Raw genomic sequence first — 17,597 nt, forward strand, 5'->3', positions numbered from 1 at the left:
ATCTTTTGGCAACTGGGTATTTAGGATAAAGGACACTAATAAGCAGTTGACTTACAGGAAAGAAGATCTGAAAATGGTGTCATAAATCTCTGGCTAGCTTCAGTGAGCAGCCTTACCACTGACAATAAGGAAGGGGCTATTTTGTATGCACATATTTTCAGACTATCCCTTCAACGTCATAATCCAAAGACCTGTAGCATTGAATTTTTATATGACCTGTTGCAGTAACACTTTACTAATCTGATGACTCTTGACAATGTTATGCGATTTTTCACTTTCATGATAATAGCCAGAGCCTTGCTGATGCTGTAAAATATCCTACTACCTGAGGAAGTGCAACCTATGCAAAATACTATATTAAAACTGTCCCGATGGGAAAACTATATCTTCTTTGATCTAATTCTTGCAGGTGTGTTGCCTGGAGATATACTTTATCTAGACAGGATATATTTCTTAGTGTCCATACACAGGTTTTCCTTTTCAGATTACCAGTAGATTAGGCCTACACTCCAGCCGCAGCTTTTACTTTGTGCTGAGCACCCCCTGCAGGATAATTGGGTTGTGTATTATAGAAAGCTGCGTAATTTTAGAGAGTAATGCATGGGTGTATTTCTAACCAGAAAGCTTTCTTAATTGTGGAGAAAGAAGTGCCTAATTTTGAGCAGAATTACATACTGTTACAAACGACTCTGTCCATGAGCGGGCACGAGGAAAAGTGCACATTACAGCAGGAGCGAGGTGTAGGAGATATGAAGATATCTCATGCAGACGCTGTGGAGGGTATCCGCAGTGCTCATTGTAAACCCAAGCACTTTTGCAGTTTTCTTTTTTTATCATTAGATTTTGTGGCAGTTTTTGAGATATTACTTAGTGACAAGCGAATACTAAAATATTTGGGTTCGAGATATTAATTCTGAATAACTAATATTATTCCAGTATTCGTCACAAATAACAAACCTAATGCAAGGCAATGGGGAACTCGAACATTTAGATTTCCTTGAAAAATACTCGGGTTCCCCATTGACTTGCGTTATGTTTGTTATTCGTGACGAATACTGGAATAGCACTATATATTCAGTACGAATATCCCTAACTGAATAATTCAGTATTCGCTCAACACTAATATTACTTTTCTTTTTAGTCCTTTTCCTAGGTGACCGAGGCGACTTTTTAGCAGTGGTGGTTGAACAAGCACAGTACTTATAAACTCTTTTCTATTGAGCTTGAATTCACTGCTTTGAAGCTGCTGGGATTGCCAGAGCTTCCAAACTACACAGCAGCAGAGGTGGTCTCCTAGGCAACCAGCTATAAACATTAAGAAAAGCGTTACTATCTCCAAAATATTAAATAATTTTAAATAAAAATTTGAATAAACAGTAATTTGGAAAAGCACGATCTAGCTACACTTATCTGTGAAAATGGTAGTATCACTCTAAAAGTATAATTTCTTTAATGTTTATGGATACTTGAGCTATTATATGGCAATAGATTTTGTGAAATTGTTTGTGTAAGTAATTTCATGACTGCCTTAACTAAAGGATACTTTACATGCTGTGATCTCGCTAGCGAGATCGCTAGCGAGCGTACCCGTCCCCGTCGGTTGTGCGTCTTGGTCACATTGCTGCCCGTGGCGCACATCGTTAGTCCCCGTCACACGGACTTGCCTGCCTAGCGACGTCGCTGTGACCGGCGAACCGCCTCCTTTCTAAGGGGGCGGTTCGTTCGGCGTCATAGTGACGTCACTAAGCGGCCACCCAATAGAAGCGGAGGGGCGGAGATGAGCAGGACGTAACATCCCGCCCTCCTCCTTCCTTCCTCATTGCCGGTGGATGCAGGTAAGGAGATGTTCGTCGTTCCTGCCTGTCACACATAGCGATTTTTTTTTTTTTTTTTTTCCTCACCCTATGACGGCACCACGAGAGTGGATCCGCCCATCCAGGACAGGAAACCTTCAGGTTAAAAAGGGGCGGTCCTCTCGCCGCCTCAGTTTGGTTTCCTGTCCTGGACGGATACCTCAGGTTGCGGTCCTGGAGGGCCGTGGATCTTCAAGCAAGTCTTACCCGGTCCCGACGGTCGGTTCTGGCGGCGGCACGGGTCCTGCCTCGCTCCGTTCGGGTGCCTGGAGGCGCCATGGCGGACCCCCGGCGTTGCGTCCATTAGCGGGCGCAGTGCGGCATGTAAGTACTGCAGCCTGCCGGTCCTTCCAGGGCAGCGGGGCTGCTCGCGGCCGCGTGTGCTGCACGCCGCCGCCATCTTGGGGGCGTGCTTTGAGTGCGGGCGTTGCGCATGCCGCACCTGCCATGCGCTGACGTCGGCAGTGACGTCTGACCCAGGAAGTGGGTACGGAGGCGCGGGGGGGGAAGGAAGTGCTCCAGTGCTCCAGCGCTCAGTTTAAAACGGAGCTCTGGGCGGAATAACGTGCTTCAGCCTCCTTGCCTAAACGGAGATGTTTTGTTCAGATAGCAATCGTCCTTAGGTTCAGCTATATGGACAAGGAAGGGCACTGTGAGGAGGACCGGCACTCTGTGCGTGAGTCCTCATCCCCTCCTGCTGGCAAGAAAGTGGCGAAACCACCGGAGCGTCGCAGGAGCGACTCTGGTTCAGATGCCAGCTTGTCTAGCAAGCTTGGCACCCGGGCCACTAAACAGACCCGAGAACCGTCTGACGGCAAAGGCGCCTCCAGAGGGAAGACTTTGATGAAAGCTCCTTCCCCAGAACCGGTACCGACCCTTCATCTCCTAGTGGGTGAGTGATCTTTGGGCATGTGCACCTGTTGTTCATTGTATTCCTGGTGTTGTGTCTCCCCTCCGTCCCTGTCATGCATAGGTTAAAAAGCCACGGAAGTGTACTGCCAAATCGAATAACAGGGTATGCGCCCTCTGTAGCTGGGAACTGACTCCGTCCTGGTCCAAACGGCTCTGCAAGGACTGTATCCAGCAGACCATTTCAGATGAGACCCCTGGGTTTGCTAGTGATCTTCGTGCCATCATCCGGTCCGAAGTCCAGAGTTCTCTGCAGTCCCTGAAAGAGCCTCCTCGTAAACGGCATAGACAGGCCTCCCTGGCTTCACCATCCAGTCGATCCGAGGGAGAGTGTGGGTCTTCTGGCTCTGCATCCTCTTCCTCTGACAGTGAGGCTGACGTCCACCAATGTTTCCCTGTTGAAGGCACGAGCAAATTGATTAAAGCTGTCAGGGACACTATGGGCATTACTGAAGAGAAATTGCAGCCTTCAGTCCAGGATGTCATGTTTAAGAGTCTGGAGCATAGAAAGCGCACGACCTTCCCGGTGGTGGACAAGATACAGGCGTTGATCTCCAGGGAATGGAAGAAGCCGGATAAGCGGGGTTCTCTTCCAGGCGGCTTCAAGCGCAAGTATCCCTTTGAGGGCGCTACCTGTTCCCACTGGGATAGGGCACCCAAATTGGATGTAGCAGTGGCTAAAGCATCAAAAAAGTTTTCCATTCCCTTCGAGGACATGGGATCCTTAAAGGACCCTATGGATCGGAAGGTGGATGTCTTCCTTAAGACCGCATGGGAGTCCTCAGCAGGTGCTCTCCGGCCTGCCATTGCTGCTACTTGTACGGCACGGTCTCTGGCGATGTGGTTGTCCGAATTAGAGGAGAAGCTGAGGACCAAGGTTACTCCGGACGAGATTATTTCTTCTCTGCCCAGACTGCAGGGAGCGGCAGCTTTTATCTCCGATGCATCGGCAGATTCCACTCGGCTAGCTGCTAAGACTGCGGCCCTTTCTAATGCAGCTCGTCGGGCCTTATGGTTGAAATGTTGCCCCGGGGACCTACAGGTCAAGTCTAAGCTGTGTTCCATTCCCTGTCAGGGCGAGTTTCTTTTTGGATCGGTTCTGGATGATGTTCTTGAGAAGGCAGGGGACAGAAAAAGGAACTTTCCAGCCCCGTCCTTTCCCTCCTTCAAGCGATCCTTTCGTAAGAAGCAGTTCACCCGTAAGTTCACCCCCAGGAATAGAAGTGCCTGGTCGGATCGAAAGGAGGAAGATAAGGGGTTCTTGTTTAAGGGCCCTTCCCAATCCAAGAAGTCTTCCCAATGACTCCCTTCCCCAGGTTGGGGGGAGATTGACCCACTTTCTTCCGGCCTGGGAACGTATTTCTTCGAGTCCGTGGATTCTCAATATCATCCGATCAGGTCTGACCTTTCCATTCCGCAGTGTCCCTCCCAGGCGCTTTCTCCTGACATCCCCGAGCGAACAACGTGCCTTGGAGGGAGAAGTGAAGTCCCTATTGCGCTGGGCGGTCCTGACTGACGTCCCATTGGCAGAAAGGGGAGAGGGGTTTTACTCCCCTCTTTTTCTGGTCGGGAAACCAGACGGCTCCTTTCGGGTCATCATAAACCTCAAAGGTCTAAATAGCCACCTGCAAATCTTGTCCTTCAAGATGGAATCAATGAAGTCCACGATCAAGTCTTTCTACCCCAATTGTCATATGGCTGTCCTGGATCTGAAGGATGCGTATTATCATGTTCCCATCGCTCCTCCCTTCCAGAAATATCTCAGGGTGGCGATGATGCCCGACGGGTCGGTGCGTCATCTACAGTTCAGGGCCTTACCATTCGGCCTGGCAATTGCGCCCCGAATCTTCACGAAGCTCGTCCTGGAAATCACTGCCCACCTGCGGGAAGACAGAATTCTCGTTATCCCGTATCTCGACGACTTCCTCGTGGTGGGGGATTCGGCAAACCATTGTTCTGCCATCCTTCAGATTGTCTGCTCAAAGCTGGAAGGTCTCGGCTGGATTTTGAACAGGGAGAAATCAAGGTTGCTTCCAGCCACGGTGCAAGTTTTTTTGGGACTTACTTTGGACTCTCTCCTACAGGAATGTCGTCTCCCACCTTCCAAAGTGGAGAAGATTCACGCTCTGGTGCAGCAGGCGGTGGCAGTTCCGCACATGTCCCTGCGACGGGCTATGTCTCTTCTGGGCTCCCTGACCTCTACTCTCCCTGCAGTTTTATGGGCTCAGGGACATACCAGGGCCCTCCAGTGGGACATTTTGGAGCATCAGTCGTTTCTGGGGGACAGGTTGCACAATCTGATTACTCTGAGCTCCAGCTCCGTCTCCTCCCTTCACTGGTGGCTGGTTCCTGCGCACCTCACAAGGGGAGTCCCATGGTCTGTTCCGGTGTCCCGGATTGTGACCACGGATGCCAGTGTGCCGGATGGGGGGCTCACCTGCTGGACCGTACGAGTCAAGGTCTCTGATCACCCAGGGAGGCAGCTTCCTCTTCCAATATCAGAGAGCTGCTGGCCGTGGAACGGGCACTGACTGGTCTTCTCCCTTCACTGACCGGTCACCATACCCGGGTGTTGTCAGACAATCGGGTGACTGTGGCTTATCTGAACCATCAGGGGGGCACGAGGTCCAGGTCTCTTATGATGATAGCCGACAGGATTCTGTTACTAGCAGAAACTCACCTTCTGTCCCTCACTGCTGTTCACATCAGGGGGAAAGACAACCTCGCGGCGGATTTCCTGAGTCGCACTCGCCTGCGCGAGGAGGAGTGGGCACTCAACCCGTCAGTCTTCAACCTCATCACGGCCAGGTGGGGGGTTCCAGTCATCGACCTTTTTTACACCAAACAGAACAGGAAGGTTCCTCAGTTCTGCTCTCTCAATCCCAAGGAACATCCGTATGCTGTGGACGCCCTGTCAATCCCGTTGGACTTTCCCCTAGCATATGCGTTCCCCCCGCTGGTCCTTCTCCCCTCGGTACTGAAGAAAATCAGGGACGACGGGGCCAGAGTCCTTCTGATTGCTCCCTTCTGGCCAAAGCGACCATGGTTTTTTTTGGCTGGTTCGGATGTCTCTGACCGACCCGTGGGTCCTCCCGGAAATTCCGAATCTCCTGTCCCAGGGACCAGTGTGCCATCCTCCGACAGTCAAATTGCACCTGACGGCATGGAATTTGAGAGGGCGTTACTGATCAATAAGGGGTTTTCCCCCACTTTAGTTTCCACGCTGTTAGGTTGTAGAAAACCTGTGACAACCAAGATCTACTGTAGGACTTGGAGAAAGTTCTTATCTTCCTCGGGTGCTAGTGTGACCGGGGAGGTTCCCATCGGTCCCATCCTGGAATTCCTGCAGTGTGGGTTGGACAAGGGGTTTGCGGTTAGCACACTCAATGTCCAGATCTCCGCGTTAGCGGCCCTCTACAATTATGCTGTCGCGGGGAACCCTTGGGTGGCTCGGTTTATCAGGGCTAGTTCATGCCAGCGTCCTAAACGGGTAGTCTCCCTCCCCCCTTGGGACCTTAACCTGGTTTTGGTGGCCTTGACGGATCCTCCGTTCGAGCCCCTTGACTCCATCCCTGTAAAATGTCTTTCCCTTAAGGCTATGTGCGCACTAGAGCAAAATACCCGCGGATTTACCCGCGGATTTGCCGCGGAAATTTCTTGAGAAATGTCTGCAATCGTTGTGCAGACATTTCCCATGAAATTCTATGAGAAAAAAAAAAAGCTGTGCGGATTTTTCTCAAGAAAGTTTCGGTGCGGAAATTTCTCGAGAAACTTTCTTGAGAAAATGAACATGTCCATTAAATCCGCAGGTATCCCGCGGATTTCTGCAGTACAGCCTGCAAAAATCCGCAGGGAAAATCGCGGCAATTTTGCGGCAATTCCGCGGCAATTCCGTGGCAAATCCGCATGCGGTTTTGCCGCGGATTTTTTCCGGAGTTCAGCAAATCTTCACTCCCAGAAGTTTCTCGAGAAGATTTTCTCGAGAAACTTCACATCTCTAGTGCGCACATAGCCTTAGACTGTCCTCCTGGTAGCCCTGACCTCGACCCGTAGAATTAGCGACATTTAGGCCCTTTCTATTGACCCTCCTTACACTTAAATACTGCACGATAGGGTAGTTTTGCGCCCTGACCCTGCGTACCTCCCCAAGGTAGTTTCTCGGTTTCATACGTCCCAGGAGATTGTGTTGCCATCCTTTTGCACTAACCCGACGCGTGCGGAGGAACGGCGTTGGCATTGTCTGGATGTACGTCGTTGTCTCATCCAGTATCTTCTTGTCACCAGTTCCTGGAGGAAGGGCAAGTCTCTGTTTGTCTCTTTCCAGGGGCCTCAAAAGGGAGTTAAGTGTTCCAAATCTACGCTGGCCAGGTGGATTAGGGACGCCATTGCATTAGCTTACACGGCTAGGGGTGCGGCCGTTCCGGTGGGTCTGAAGGCACATTCCACGCGGGCTGTAGCGTCTTCTTGGGCAGAACGGGCGGATGTTTCCATTGCTCAAATTTGTAAAGCTGCCACATGGTCATCACCCTCGACCTTTTATAAGCATTATAGGTTGGATCTTTCCTTCTCAGACCTCACCTTTTGGGAGGCGTGTTCTACAGGCTGTGGTCCCTCCCTGATTTTTCCTTTTGCTGTAATTCTCTCGTGGTGCGGTCATAGGGTGAGGGAAAAATACGTAATTACTTACCGGTAATGTGTTTTTTCCGAACCCATGACGGCACCCTTATATTCCCACCCTGCACTGGGGATTGTTGGTTGGTTCACCTTCCTTTCTTTCTTCCTTCCACAATTTTTCTGGTGGTGGCCTTATACTAACCTGTTGTTTTTTTTCGGAGGTCCTCTCATGCTCTGTAATCAAACTGAGGCGGCGAGAGGACCGCCCCTTTTTAACCTGAAGGTTTCCTGTCCTGGATGGGCGGATCCTCTCGTGGTGCCGTCATGGGTTCGGAAAAAACACATTACCGGTAAGTAATTACGTATTTTTGGTAAATAAACAACCTCTCCAAAACCAATGATTTTTACCTCTTTTGCGATCGTTGAAGGTCGCTCGTACGTGTCACACGCTGCGATGTCGCTAACTACGCCAAATGGGCGTCACAAACACCGTGACCCCCGACGATATATCGTTAGCGATGTCGCAGCGTGTAAATGGCCCTTAACCCTTGTGGTTAGCTAAAATATCACACAAGATAGAAGATGGATGTATAAGAGCATGAGGATTGCAAAGCCTGTATGCGAATAGAGCTTTTACTTCTATGCAACAAACAGAAAAGCAGTCTCCATTACTCCTATAAAAGTAAATGGAGCAGTGGTCACTCATGCACATCATCCCTCCACTCACAAAGGGGCCATTCTCAGGCAGCAGTCAGATCTCTAGCAATTTTGTATCCTGTTGGTAGGTGACAAATCTACTTGCTGGGACAACACATTTAAAGGGGTTGTCCACTACATGGAAAACCCATTCTGAATTTGAGTCTTTGCCCACTTTAAAATAACACTTAGGGCTCTTTCAGACCCCCATGCAACACGGTCCGTGCACAGACCAGAATGCATGGACTGGCTGCAGAGCTCCTGACAAGAGTGTGACCGCTTCATATATTTCTATCAGGTTGCCACACTCTGTACAGGAGATCCCCGGCCAGTCCTGTTAAATTGTGGTTTCTGCATGGACTGGCCACAGCTCTCCTGTTCCGAGCATGAGAGCCTCATAGAAATGTATGAAGTTGTCAGGCTCTGTTCGGGAGAGCTGGGGCCAGCCTGTATACGGACAGTGTTGCCCGGACATTTGAAAAGAGCCCTTAGACTCCTCTCCGGTGCCAGTGCTGTTCCAGTGGTGCACTTGATGATGTTGCGTCATGTGAGCCCTGCGCTCAACCAGCGTTTACTTCACTCTTCCCACTTTTGGCCGAATTGAACATCAAGGGAAGTCAGAGAGCTGTAGCTGGCCTCTAACTTCCCATTGATATTTGACACGTCCGAAGGCGGTAAGAGTGAAGTGCTGATTTGGGAGCTGTATTGGCGCCGTCATCGGAGGTAAGCTTCTTTTTGTTGTTGTTGCTGTTGCTGTTTTTATTATTATTACTACTATTTTAAAGGGTGGGGGGCAAACACTTACATTGAGAAGGGATTGTCTGAGTAGTGGACCACCCCTTTTAAGGCCTCTTTCACACGTTCCTGAAAATCACGCACGTGTTTCACGGACGTGTCAGAGGTGTGTTTTGCCCTCGGTGTGCTGTGTGTATGGCACACGTGTGTTCTCCGTGTGTTATCCGTGATAACACACAGAGAACGGGAACTTTCTACTCACCTGTCCCTGGTGTCGCTGTCCGTGGTGCTGATCTTTGGTCTCCGGTCCTGCCGACTCCCCGCTGCTTCTGCTTCTGGCCGCAGTGAAGTGAATATTCAATGAGCATAATGAGCGGCGGTCGGAAGCAAGTGACAGCAGCGCAGAGACAGGAGGGCTGGAGAAGGTGAGTAAAGGTTGTTTTTTTTTTTTTTTTTTTTCTTTTTCTCACAGACGCATGGCTTTTCTCCGGTGTGAGTCACACGGAACACATCTGTGTGGTCCGTTTGCATTACGTGTGACACGTTTGCGTTCTGTGTGACACCCGTGATGCCGGAGATGAAACGGACATGTCGGCGTGAGAAACACACAGACACACGTAAGTACGGAACGGACACACGTAAGTACGGAACGGACACACGTTCTGTTCGAAAATACATAAGTGTGTCCAAAACATTAGGAATACATAGGTCTACGTGTGTACGTGTCTCCGGTACGTGAGAAAACTGCCAAACACAAACCGTAGGCACGTACGTGTGAAGGGGGCCTAAGGGATTGTTTCACACAAGAAAAATTTTGTTGCAGAAATGTCTTCAACTGAAAATTGGATTGGCTCATTCACTGAATCAGGTTTCTTAGGTGGCAAGTAAATAGATTCCTGTTAGCTTAATTCAGATTATTCGTATAGGCTCAGATGAGAATTGTTTGTATATTCCTCTGAAAATGTGCTGAATAAAATAAAGGTGATAAAAAGTATTTTACTTTTCAAGCATCTTGGAACAGTTCGGTGTCCATGCAGCGTGCCCCAGATGAAGGCATGATCTGCTCACCCTGGTGTCAGCTCTACACATTGGAATTTGAAGCTCTCCAATTCTGCAGAGAGGATTTGTAATTCCATTTATTCCTGTATAAACTCCACGTTGATGTTCGGGGCTTTGTACAAGGAGGAATGATAGGGCATGTGAAGGTACTGTGCAGGTGTCTGCATGGGGAACGTCTGCGAGGAGTTTATGTTCTCCCCAGGTTTGCATGGGTTTCATCCTAGGTCTTCGGTTTACTCCTATTCGCCATGCACACTGATAGGGAATTTAGATTTTGAGCCCCAATGGGGACAGTGATGATTTTGCAGCACTTTACAGTCATAATGTTGGCACCATTTATGAAAGCATAATAAACTGAATGTATAGTAGGGGTCATATTCCTAGAACTCGTGTATAATGGCTGGGGGAAGCGTGTGCTGTGGATGCCTATCTGGGGAGGAGATGACGGGCCGTCGGATGTCCCTGTCACTATGATTTCATCAGGAGTGTAAGCTCCGTGCTTTACCTTTTGCTTTATTATGCAGTAAGCATTCTTGCCATTGAATGCTTCCTTCTTGCCAGCGCCTGCTGCATGGGTGTCGGTGAATAGATGTGGGCTACATGCTGTGCTCAAGCTCTTTGTTTTGCAGCTCTTTTTGACCTCTATGTGGACATTGAAGACATTGTTTACTGTTGTTCCTGTCTGGGGACAATGCTAGTTCGGGTTCATGTAAGACACGTCTGCGTAGCAGCACCCTAACCTTTCATCATTAAGCAGCAAACACTCCATTCCAGCTCAGTTTCCATGGCAACCATCTGTCTTCTTCGTCATTGGTCGCCCAGTCCTTTCCATACAAATCTGGTAGGTTTAACTCCTCTATTAATATTGATGACTTGAAAAGCTAGCAGAGGTAGGACGCAGTTAACTTTAACCAGCGCTCCTTCTGCCTAACACGGATTATTCCTGACCATCAGTAGGGCCTAAATACAAGCTAATCAAAGGATTGGAAGAAGCCATGGAGCTGGGAGAGATGGGATTGTAGTCTGTACCTTCATGTTTCTGGATATTTTCCTTCCCTTGTAAGAGCGAGGACTGCCTATGAATGAAATATGTCTCCTGCAGAGGAGCCCTGCATTTTTCCATTTTTCTGGCCGGCCGTCTGTGACACGCAAGCAATCGTCTAGCTTATGAATATGCAATGGTTACCCTCAGCACCACGCTCTGGACTTCTCACCTTTTACAAATCTTTACCTAATGACTTATTTTTACATTTTTCTTCACATGTATTTTCCTGTATGGATATTTGTCGATGAAATTCCTCCCGCATGATGCTCTGTATGGGTACTGATGGGCAGCACAGCATCATGCAGAGAACCAGTGAGGGTTCAGAAGAGGCATGGGTTTTAGAAGCCGTAGCAAGGTGCAGTTTCATGCACAGCCCATTATTGGCTGGTGCTGTCCAAAGTCAGGAGTGTGACGCCACTGCTGCTAAGGAATTGACTAACCGCGTGGTTCCCCTTTTAATGTTCTCCTCTTGTGAGGTGCCATCGGACGGTCAGAATCTTGAGGTGCAGGTGCCAAACGGTGGTCTGCCAATGGAGCTCATGGATGTGGACTTGAAAGCAGCGATGCTCCCCACTAAAGACTCTCCCATGGAGCTAGCAGTCGCCCCTGTCACCGATGTCCATAATTGTGTTAGCCTGGTTAATAAGCAGATAGAAATAATTTCTGCTGATTCTACGAGCTTGGATGTCTCCGTCTCCAAACTGTCTAGGACTAAGCTTCAGGGTATTAAATGTGTTTCCGTGCCAACAGATCAGCAGGAAATGCCAGTCTGCCCCCTGGAAAATGGGATTAGGCCTAGTAGCACTGATTCTCAGATAAATCCAGTAAACACTGTGAATGAGAATGGAGAAAAATGTAACGCTCTTTTCACGGTAAGAGGCTAGACGTTAATATTGTACTGTTAAGAGTGTCGTATGTTACTTAGTGCAGGAAGAATGTGCTTTCTATCCCACACGAGGTCTGTGCCAGCTAATCCTGTGTTAGAACCATGGACAGCTCAAAGTTCATTGCTGGACGACTTCTGTGCATGCTATTTTCAGTGCAGACACTGTTGTGTCCTTATTCCCCGAAGGACGCCTCTTAGATTTCGCAGCCTTCCCTGGTGTGTGCGTGTGGTGGTGTGTGTGTGCGCATCTCGTCTATGGGAGTTTTCGATGCCAAACATTGAATGTTTTAATAAATACACATGCACTTATGGTTTACATGTTGCCTCCAAAATGCTGTAAAGTCTCTAACCTTTTAATATTCCTGATCTTATATGGTTATTGTAATGCTGCTCAAGTAGGAACATTGGTCATTTTCTTACGGCATGGTTTTAGAAATTGTATTTGTAGATCATAATGCTGGTGACAGCTGTTCTTAGGTCATATACATGGCTCATCAAAGGGTGTTAAGTAGTTTCATAATTTATTTGCATTTTTTTTATTCCATAATATGATTTTCCATTTACTAAGTGGTACACAGTAGACTGGGGCCTGTCCTTGTTGAACAGAAGTTTAGTTTATGTACTGACTACTTGACAACACTTGCATGTGAAGCCTCTCTATAAAACACAATTCTTACTCATTTTTTGTTTTATTGTCTATGAGTGTTACTTAGGATGTTCGATGGTGTCTTAAATGCAGCTTTGGCATTCTCTATTGTTTGGGCCATTTAGATAGGGCCTGAGTATTGGGCCAGCTGGCATTGGTGCAATTTGGCTCTGAATATTGTGTCGCAAGCAGTGATTAGGTCTTTTGTAAAGGCAGATCACCGGCTTTTGGCACTTTGTTTACACTGCACTATTTTATAGAAAGTATACATTTATATAATGTACTGATTGTGGATACCTGTGAGTCCGCACAGGAAACGTTCCATAGTATCATTGTGTGATGTAGTAAAATGCAGCTGCCCAGTAACGCTATGTTAGAAAAGTGATTTTTCTCAAGAAATTTTTTTGAGAAACTTCTCGGAGTTCAAGATTACCGCACCTGCGGTATATAAACGCACCAAAACCGCGGGAAAAACGCATGCGTTTTTGCTGCAGTTTTGCCGCGGTTTTTCCGCAGGTTGGTCCCTGCGGTTTTTTATGCTACATGCTAATATAGATAATAGATAATCGATAGACAGATAATGGATAGAGGGATAGATGAATAGAGAGAGAGAGAGAGAGAGAGAGAGATAGATAGGATAAATAGATGGATATATGAATAGACTGGGTAGATGGGTAAATAAATGGATAGATAGATAATAGATGAGAAATACCTATATAATGTCTCATTTCCCTACATATTCTAAGCAGGCACCCTTTATTGACTTTCATGTGGCACTAAAGGGTGCTTAACCTTGTATTTAGCCAAAAAAGAAATAATTAAAAAAAAACTTCGTGAGGTCCCCCCTATCTTTTGATAGCCAGCTAGGGTAAAGCAGACGGCTGCAGCCTGCAGACCACAGCTGGCAGCTTTACCTTGGCTGGTAGTCCAAAACAGAGGGCACCCCACGCTGTTATTTTACATTTAAATAAATAATTTAAAACAAAAAATGTGGGGTCCCCCCCAAATTGGATCACCAGCCAAGGTAAAGCGGACAGCTATGGTCTGGTATTCTCAGACTAGGGAGGTCCACTGTTATTGGACACTCCCCAGCCTAAAAATAGCAGGCCACAGCCTCCCCAGAAGTGGCGCATCCATTAGACGTGCCAATCCTGGCGCTTCGCCCCAACTCATCCCGTTGCCCTGGTGCGGTGGCAAACTGGGTAATATATGGGGTTGATGCCAGATGTGTAATGTCACCTGGCATCAAGCCCTGGTGTTAGTGATGTCACACGTCTATCACATACCCGACATCACCAGAAATAAAAAATAGACAATTTTAAATTTAAAAAAGTTTTATTTGAAAAAACACTCCCAAAAACATTCCCTCTTTCACCAATTTATTGAAAAGAACAATCAATTCCAGGTCCGGCGTAATCCAATAAGGGGGTCCCACGACGATCCATACCATAGTCACTGTCCCAGTCAATGAAGAACAAAATGTTCCCCATTGGCTGGGAGAGCAGTGCAATGACCTGAGCTAACATCAATAGGTCAGCCCTGCAGGGGATGACGAGCGCTGCTGTCAGGAGGTTAGATGAGATCATTACCTGCTGTGATGATCTCCTGCAGTCCTGACGTCAGCGCTGTCACTGCCTTCTATGCCCGCCGCGTTCTCAGCAGTATCTCGAGAGCCCGTGATGTTACCGCTAGTGACAGTTTCGGGCCGCCCGCGAGATGAGCATAGAAGGCAGTGTCAGCGCTGACGTCAGCACTGCAGGAGATCATCACAGCAGGTAATGATCTCATCTAACCTCCTGACGGCAGCGCTCGTCATCACCGCGGCTGCCAGCACTGCAGCGTGAGAAGCTGTCGATACTGCGGGTAGACACTGACACTGCTGTGCGGGCAGCCGCGGGGCTGGAGCGGGACACAGACTGCACAGGCACCCGCCGGAGGTCACACGGAAGTGCTTCCATGCGGCGTCCAGGGAGTGTGATGTGTGTGTTTACTCTGCTCCGCTTCCTCTTCCTGTCAGAATGACATCTCTTCCCTGCAAAACGCAGGCAGTGATGAACATTACCGCAGGAAACCGCGGCTATACCGAGGGTATACCGCACATCATTTGCTACCTGTGGTATACCCGCGGTATTTCGCGATTACATTACAGTGAATGGAGTGAAATACCGCAGCTACCTGCGGAAAAGAAGTGACATGCACATTTTCTCAAGAAATTCTGCAGAAAGAATTTTCTTGAGAAAAAAACAGTGTGCGCACAGCTATTTTTTTTCCCCATAGGTTTTGCTGGGAAATGTCTGCAGAAAGATTACAAACATTTCTCAAGAAATTTCTGCAGCAAAACCGCGGGTAAAACCGCAGTTAAAAACATAGTGTGCGCACAGGGCCTAAGTTGTGTTGGAAGTTTTTCAGCTGCTATAACCAAGACTACTTATGTAATATGGTGATGGGCACCTGGCAGACTGATGGCTATATCCCGTATGTGGCTACTTTCTCTGGCCCCTTCCATCCATCTTTCTAAGGCTGCTTTCACACTACGTCTTTTTAACATGCGTCCTGAACGTTTTTTTGCTGCAAAAGCGGATCCTGCTTTTACAGCAAAAAACGCATGCAAACGCATGTGTTACTTTGCAAGATCCTGTCACTGGATGTTTAGGGGCGGGCATTGGAGTCATGTGATCGGGAGTGAGGGGAACTAAACGTGCCAGACTGGGAGCCGGCATCTGACAGCTGCGAGGCTCGTAACCAAGGTAAACATCGGGTATACTTGCTTGGATACCCGATATTTACTTTGGTTACAAGCGTCTGCAGCTGCTAGGAGCCGGGCTGCCTGCACACGTTACCAACGTAAACATCGGGTAACTAAGAGAAGTGGTTACCCGATGTTTACCTTGGTTACGAGTGTCCGCAGCTCTCAGGTGGGAGAGAGACAGAGAGAGAGGGGGAGAGAGACTGATCACACCAGGCTGGCTTCTGTGCATGCTCAGTAGAGCAAGCAGGATCCTGCCTATCAGCATGCCAGCGTTCACATGCGTTTGCATGCTGTTTAGTCAGGATCCAGCAATTTGCAGAAGTTGGACGCAGCTCAAAAACGCTACAAGTAGCGTTTTTGAAAGATGTTAAAAAACTGCAAGTCGCTGGATCCTCACTATAACGCACGCAAACGCAGGTGAACGCATGTTAACGCGAGTCCATTGCAAATGCATTGAAATGAAAACGCATTTGCACTGGATCCGTTTCTGCGTTAAAAAAACGTTCAGGACGCATGTTAAAAAGACGTAGTGTGAAAGCAGCCTTAGGCTGCTTTCACACTACGTTTATTTAACATGCGTCCTGAACGTATTTTTGCTGCAAAAGCGTGCCAGACTGGGAGCCGGCTTCTGACAGCTGCAGACGCTCGTAACCAAGGTAAACATCGGGCTTGGATACCCGATATTTATCTTGGTTACGAGTGTCTGCAGCTGCTAGGAGCCGGGCTGCCTGCACACGTAACCAACGTAAACATCGGGTAACTAAGAGAAGTGGTTACCCGATATTTACCTTGGTTACGAGTGTCCGCAGCTCTCAGGTGGGAGAGAGAGGGAGGAGAGGAAGGGGGAAAGACAGAGATAGAGAGGGTGGGGGAGGGAGGAGGAGAGAGAGACAGATCACGCGAGACTGGTTCTGGGCATGCTCAGTACTTTCTGGGCATGCTCAGTACAAAAGCAGGATCCTGTTACAACGCAACTCAACGCATTCTGCTAGGCAGGATCCAGCGCTCATTGAAATGCATTGCAGCTCGCGGCGCAATGTGAAGGATCCTGTGAGATGCGTTATTTTGACAAAGGTAAAAAACGCTACAAGTAGCGTTTTTGAAACATGTTAAAATAACGCAAAAGTACGGATCCTGTGTCTAACGCACGCAAACGCATGCGAACGCAGGTGGACGCGAGTCCATTGCAAATGCATTGAAGTGAAAACGCATTTGCACTGGATCCGTTTTTCCGCTAAAAAAACGTTATGGACGGATGTTAAATAAACGTAGTGTGAAACCAGCCTCATTGTGTTATTTACAATATCCTGGGCAGCAGAGCGCACATATAACTGTGTACTGGCTCTCTACTGTAATCTGTAGTTTTCAGGCTACCATGTAATGCTACATTTGTTATGCGCTGACGTTTATTTGTTTTGTTTTTTTTCCACGCTGCAAGCAGTTAGCAGTACTGATGGAGTTCTCCCATAATACACATTTGACATACCCATTTTTGTCATATATGTTTGATAGGTTGGTAGTAAATTGGAGAATCAGCTGACTGTGCTGTTTTAAATATATCTCTCATAGTATATAATGAAATCTCTTTAATGGCTTAATGTCTATGACCCAGGAATACACATTTTTTTTTTTTTTTACAGCGTGGTGCCCATGAAGCCAACTACATAACTTGCACAAGAGCACCATGTCCACTTTTTGATCTGCTAAGGCTGCTTTCACACTACGTTTTTTTTTTAACATGCGTCCTGTACGTTTTTTTAAGGCAAAAACGGATCCAGTGCAAATGCGTTTTCATTTCAATGCATTTGCAATGGACTCGCGTCAACATGCGTTCACATGCGTTTGCATGCGTTATAGTTAGGATCCAGCGACTTGCAGTTTCTTAACTTTTTTCAAAAACGCTACTCGTAGCGTTTTTGAGCTGCGTCCAAATACTGTTTTTTCACTGGATCCTGACTATACTGCGAGCAAACGTATGGGAACGCTGGCATGCTGATAGACAGGATCCTGCTTGCTCTACTGAGCATGCCCAGAAACCAGCCTGGCGTGATCAGTCTCTCTCCCTCTCTCCCTCTCTCTCCCTCTCTCCCCCTCTCTCCCCCTCTCTCCCCCTCTCTTCCCCTCTCTTCCCCTCTCTTCCCCTCTCTTCCCCTCTCTTCCCCTCTCTCCCCCTCTCTTCCCCTCTCTTCCCCTCTCTTCCCCTCTCTTCCCCTCTCTTCCCCTCTCTTCCCCTCTCTTCCCCTCTCTCCCCCCTCTCTCCCCCCTCTTCCCCCCTCTCTCTCCTCTCTCCCCCCTCTCTCCCCTCTCTCTCCCCCCTCTCTCCGCCCTTCTCCCCCCCTCTGCCCCCTTCTCCCCCCCTCTGCCCCCTTCTCCCCCCCTCTGCCCCCTTCTCCCCCCCTCTGCCC

At 48.2% G+C, this 17,597-nt stretch overlaps 1 protein-coding gene across 4 annotated transcripts in view; it reads left to right on the forward strand.

Moving 5' to 3' along the window:
• TSPOAP1 (TSPO associated protein 1) overlaps positions 1–17,597 on the forward strand; it is a 316,942-nt gene that overhangs the window by 30,219 nt on the left and 269,126 nt on the right. For 3 of the 4 annotated variants that reach the window (XM_075335394.1, XM_075335395.1, XM_075335396.1), the window contains exon 1: positions 10,728–11,783. The exons of the other annotated variant lie outside the window; for it this stretch is intronic. In XM_075335394.1, coding sequence (XP_075191509.1) covers positions 11,172–11,783 — 612 coding nt within the window. In that variant the 5' untranslated portion in view covers positions 10,728–11,171. Of the gene's footprint in view, positions 1–10,727; positions 11,784–17,597 lie in introns of those variants that run through there. 4 annotated transcript variants of the gene reach the window in all.

Source organism: Anomaloglossus baeobatrachus, chromosome 2 (assembly GCF_048569485.1).
Source record: "Anomaloglossus baeobatrachus isolate aAnoBae1 chromosome 2, aAnoBae1.hap1, whole genome shotgun sequence".
Taxonomy (NCBI): Eukaryota; Metazoa; Chordata; class Amphibia; order Anura; family Aromobatidae; genus Anomaloglossus; species Anomaloglossus baeobatrachus.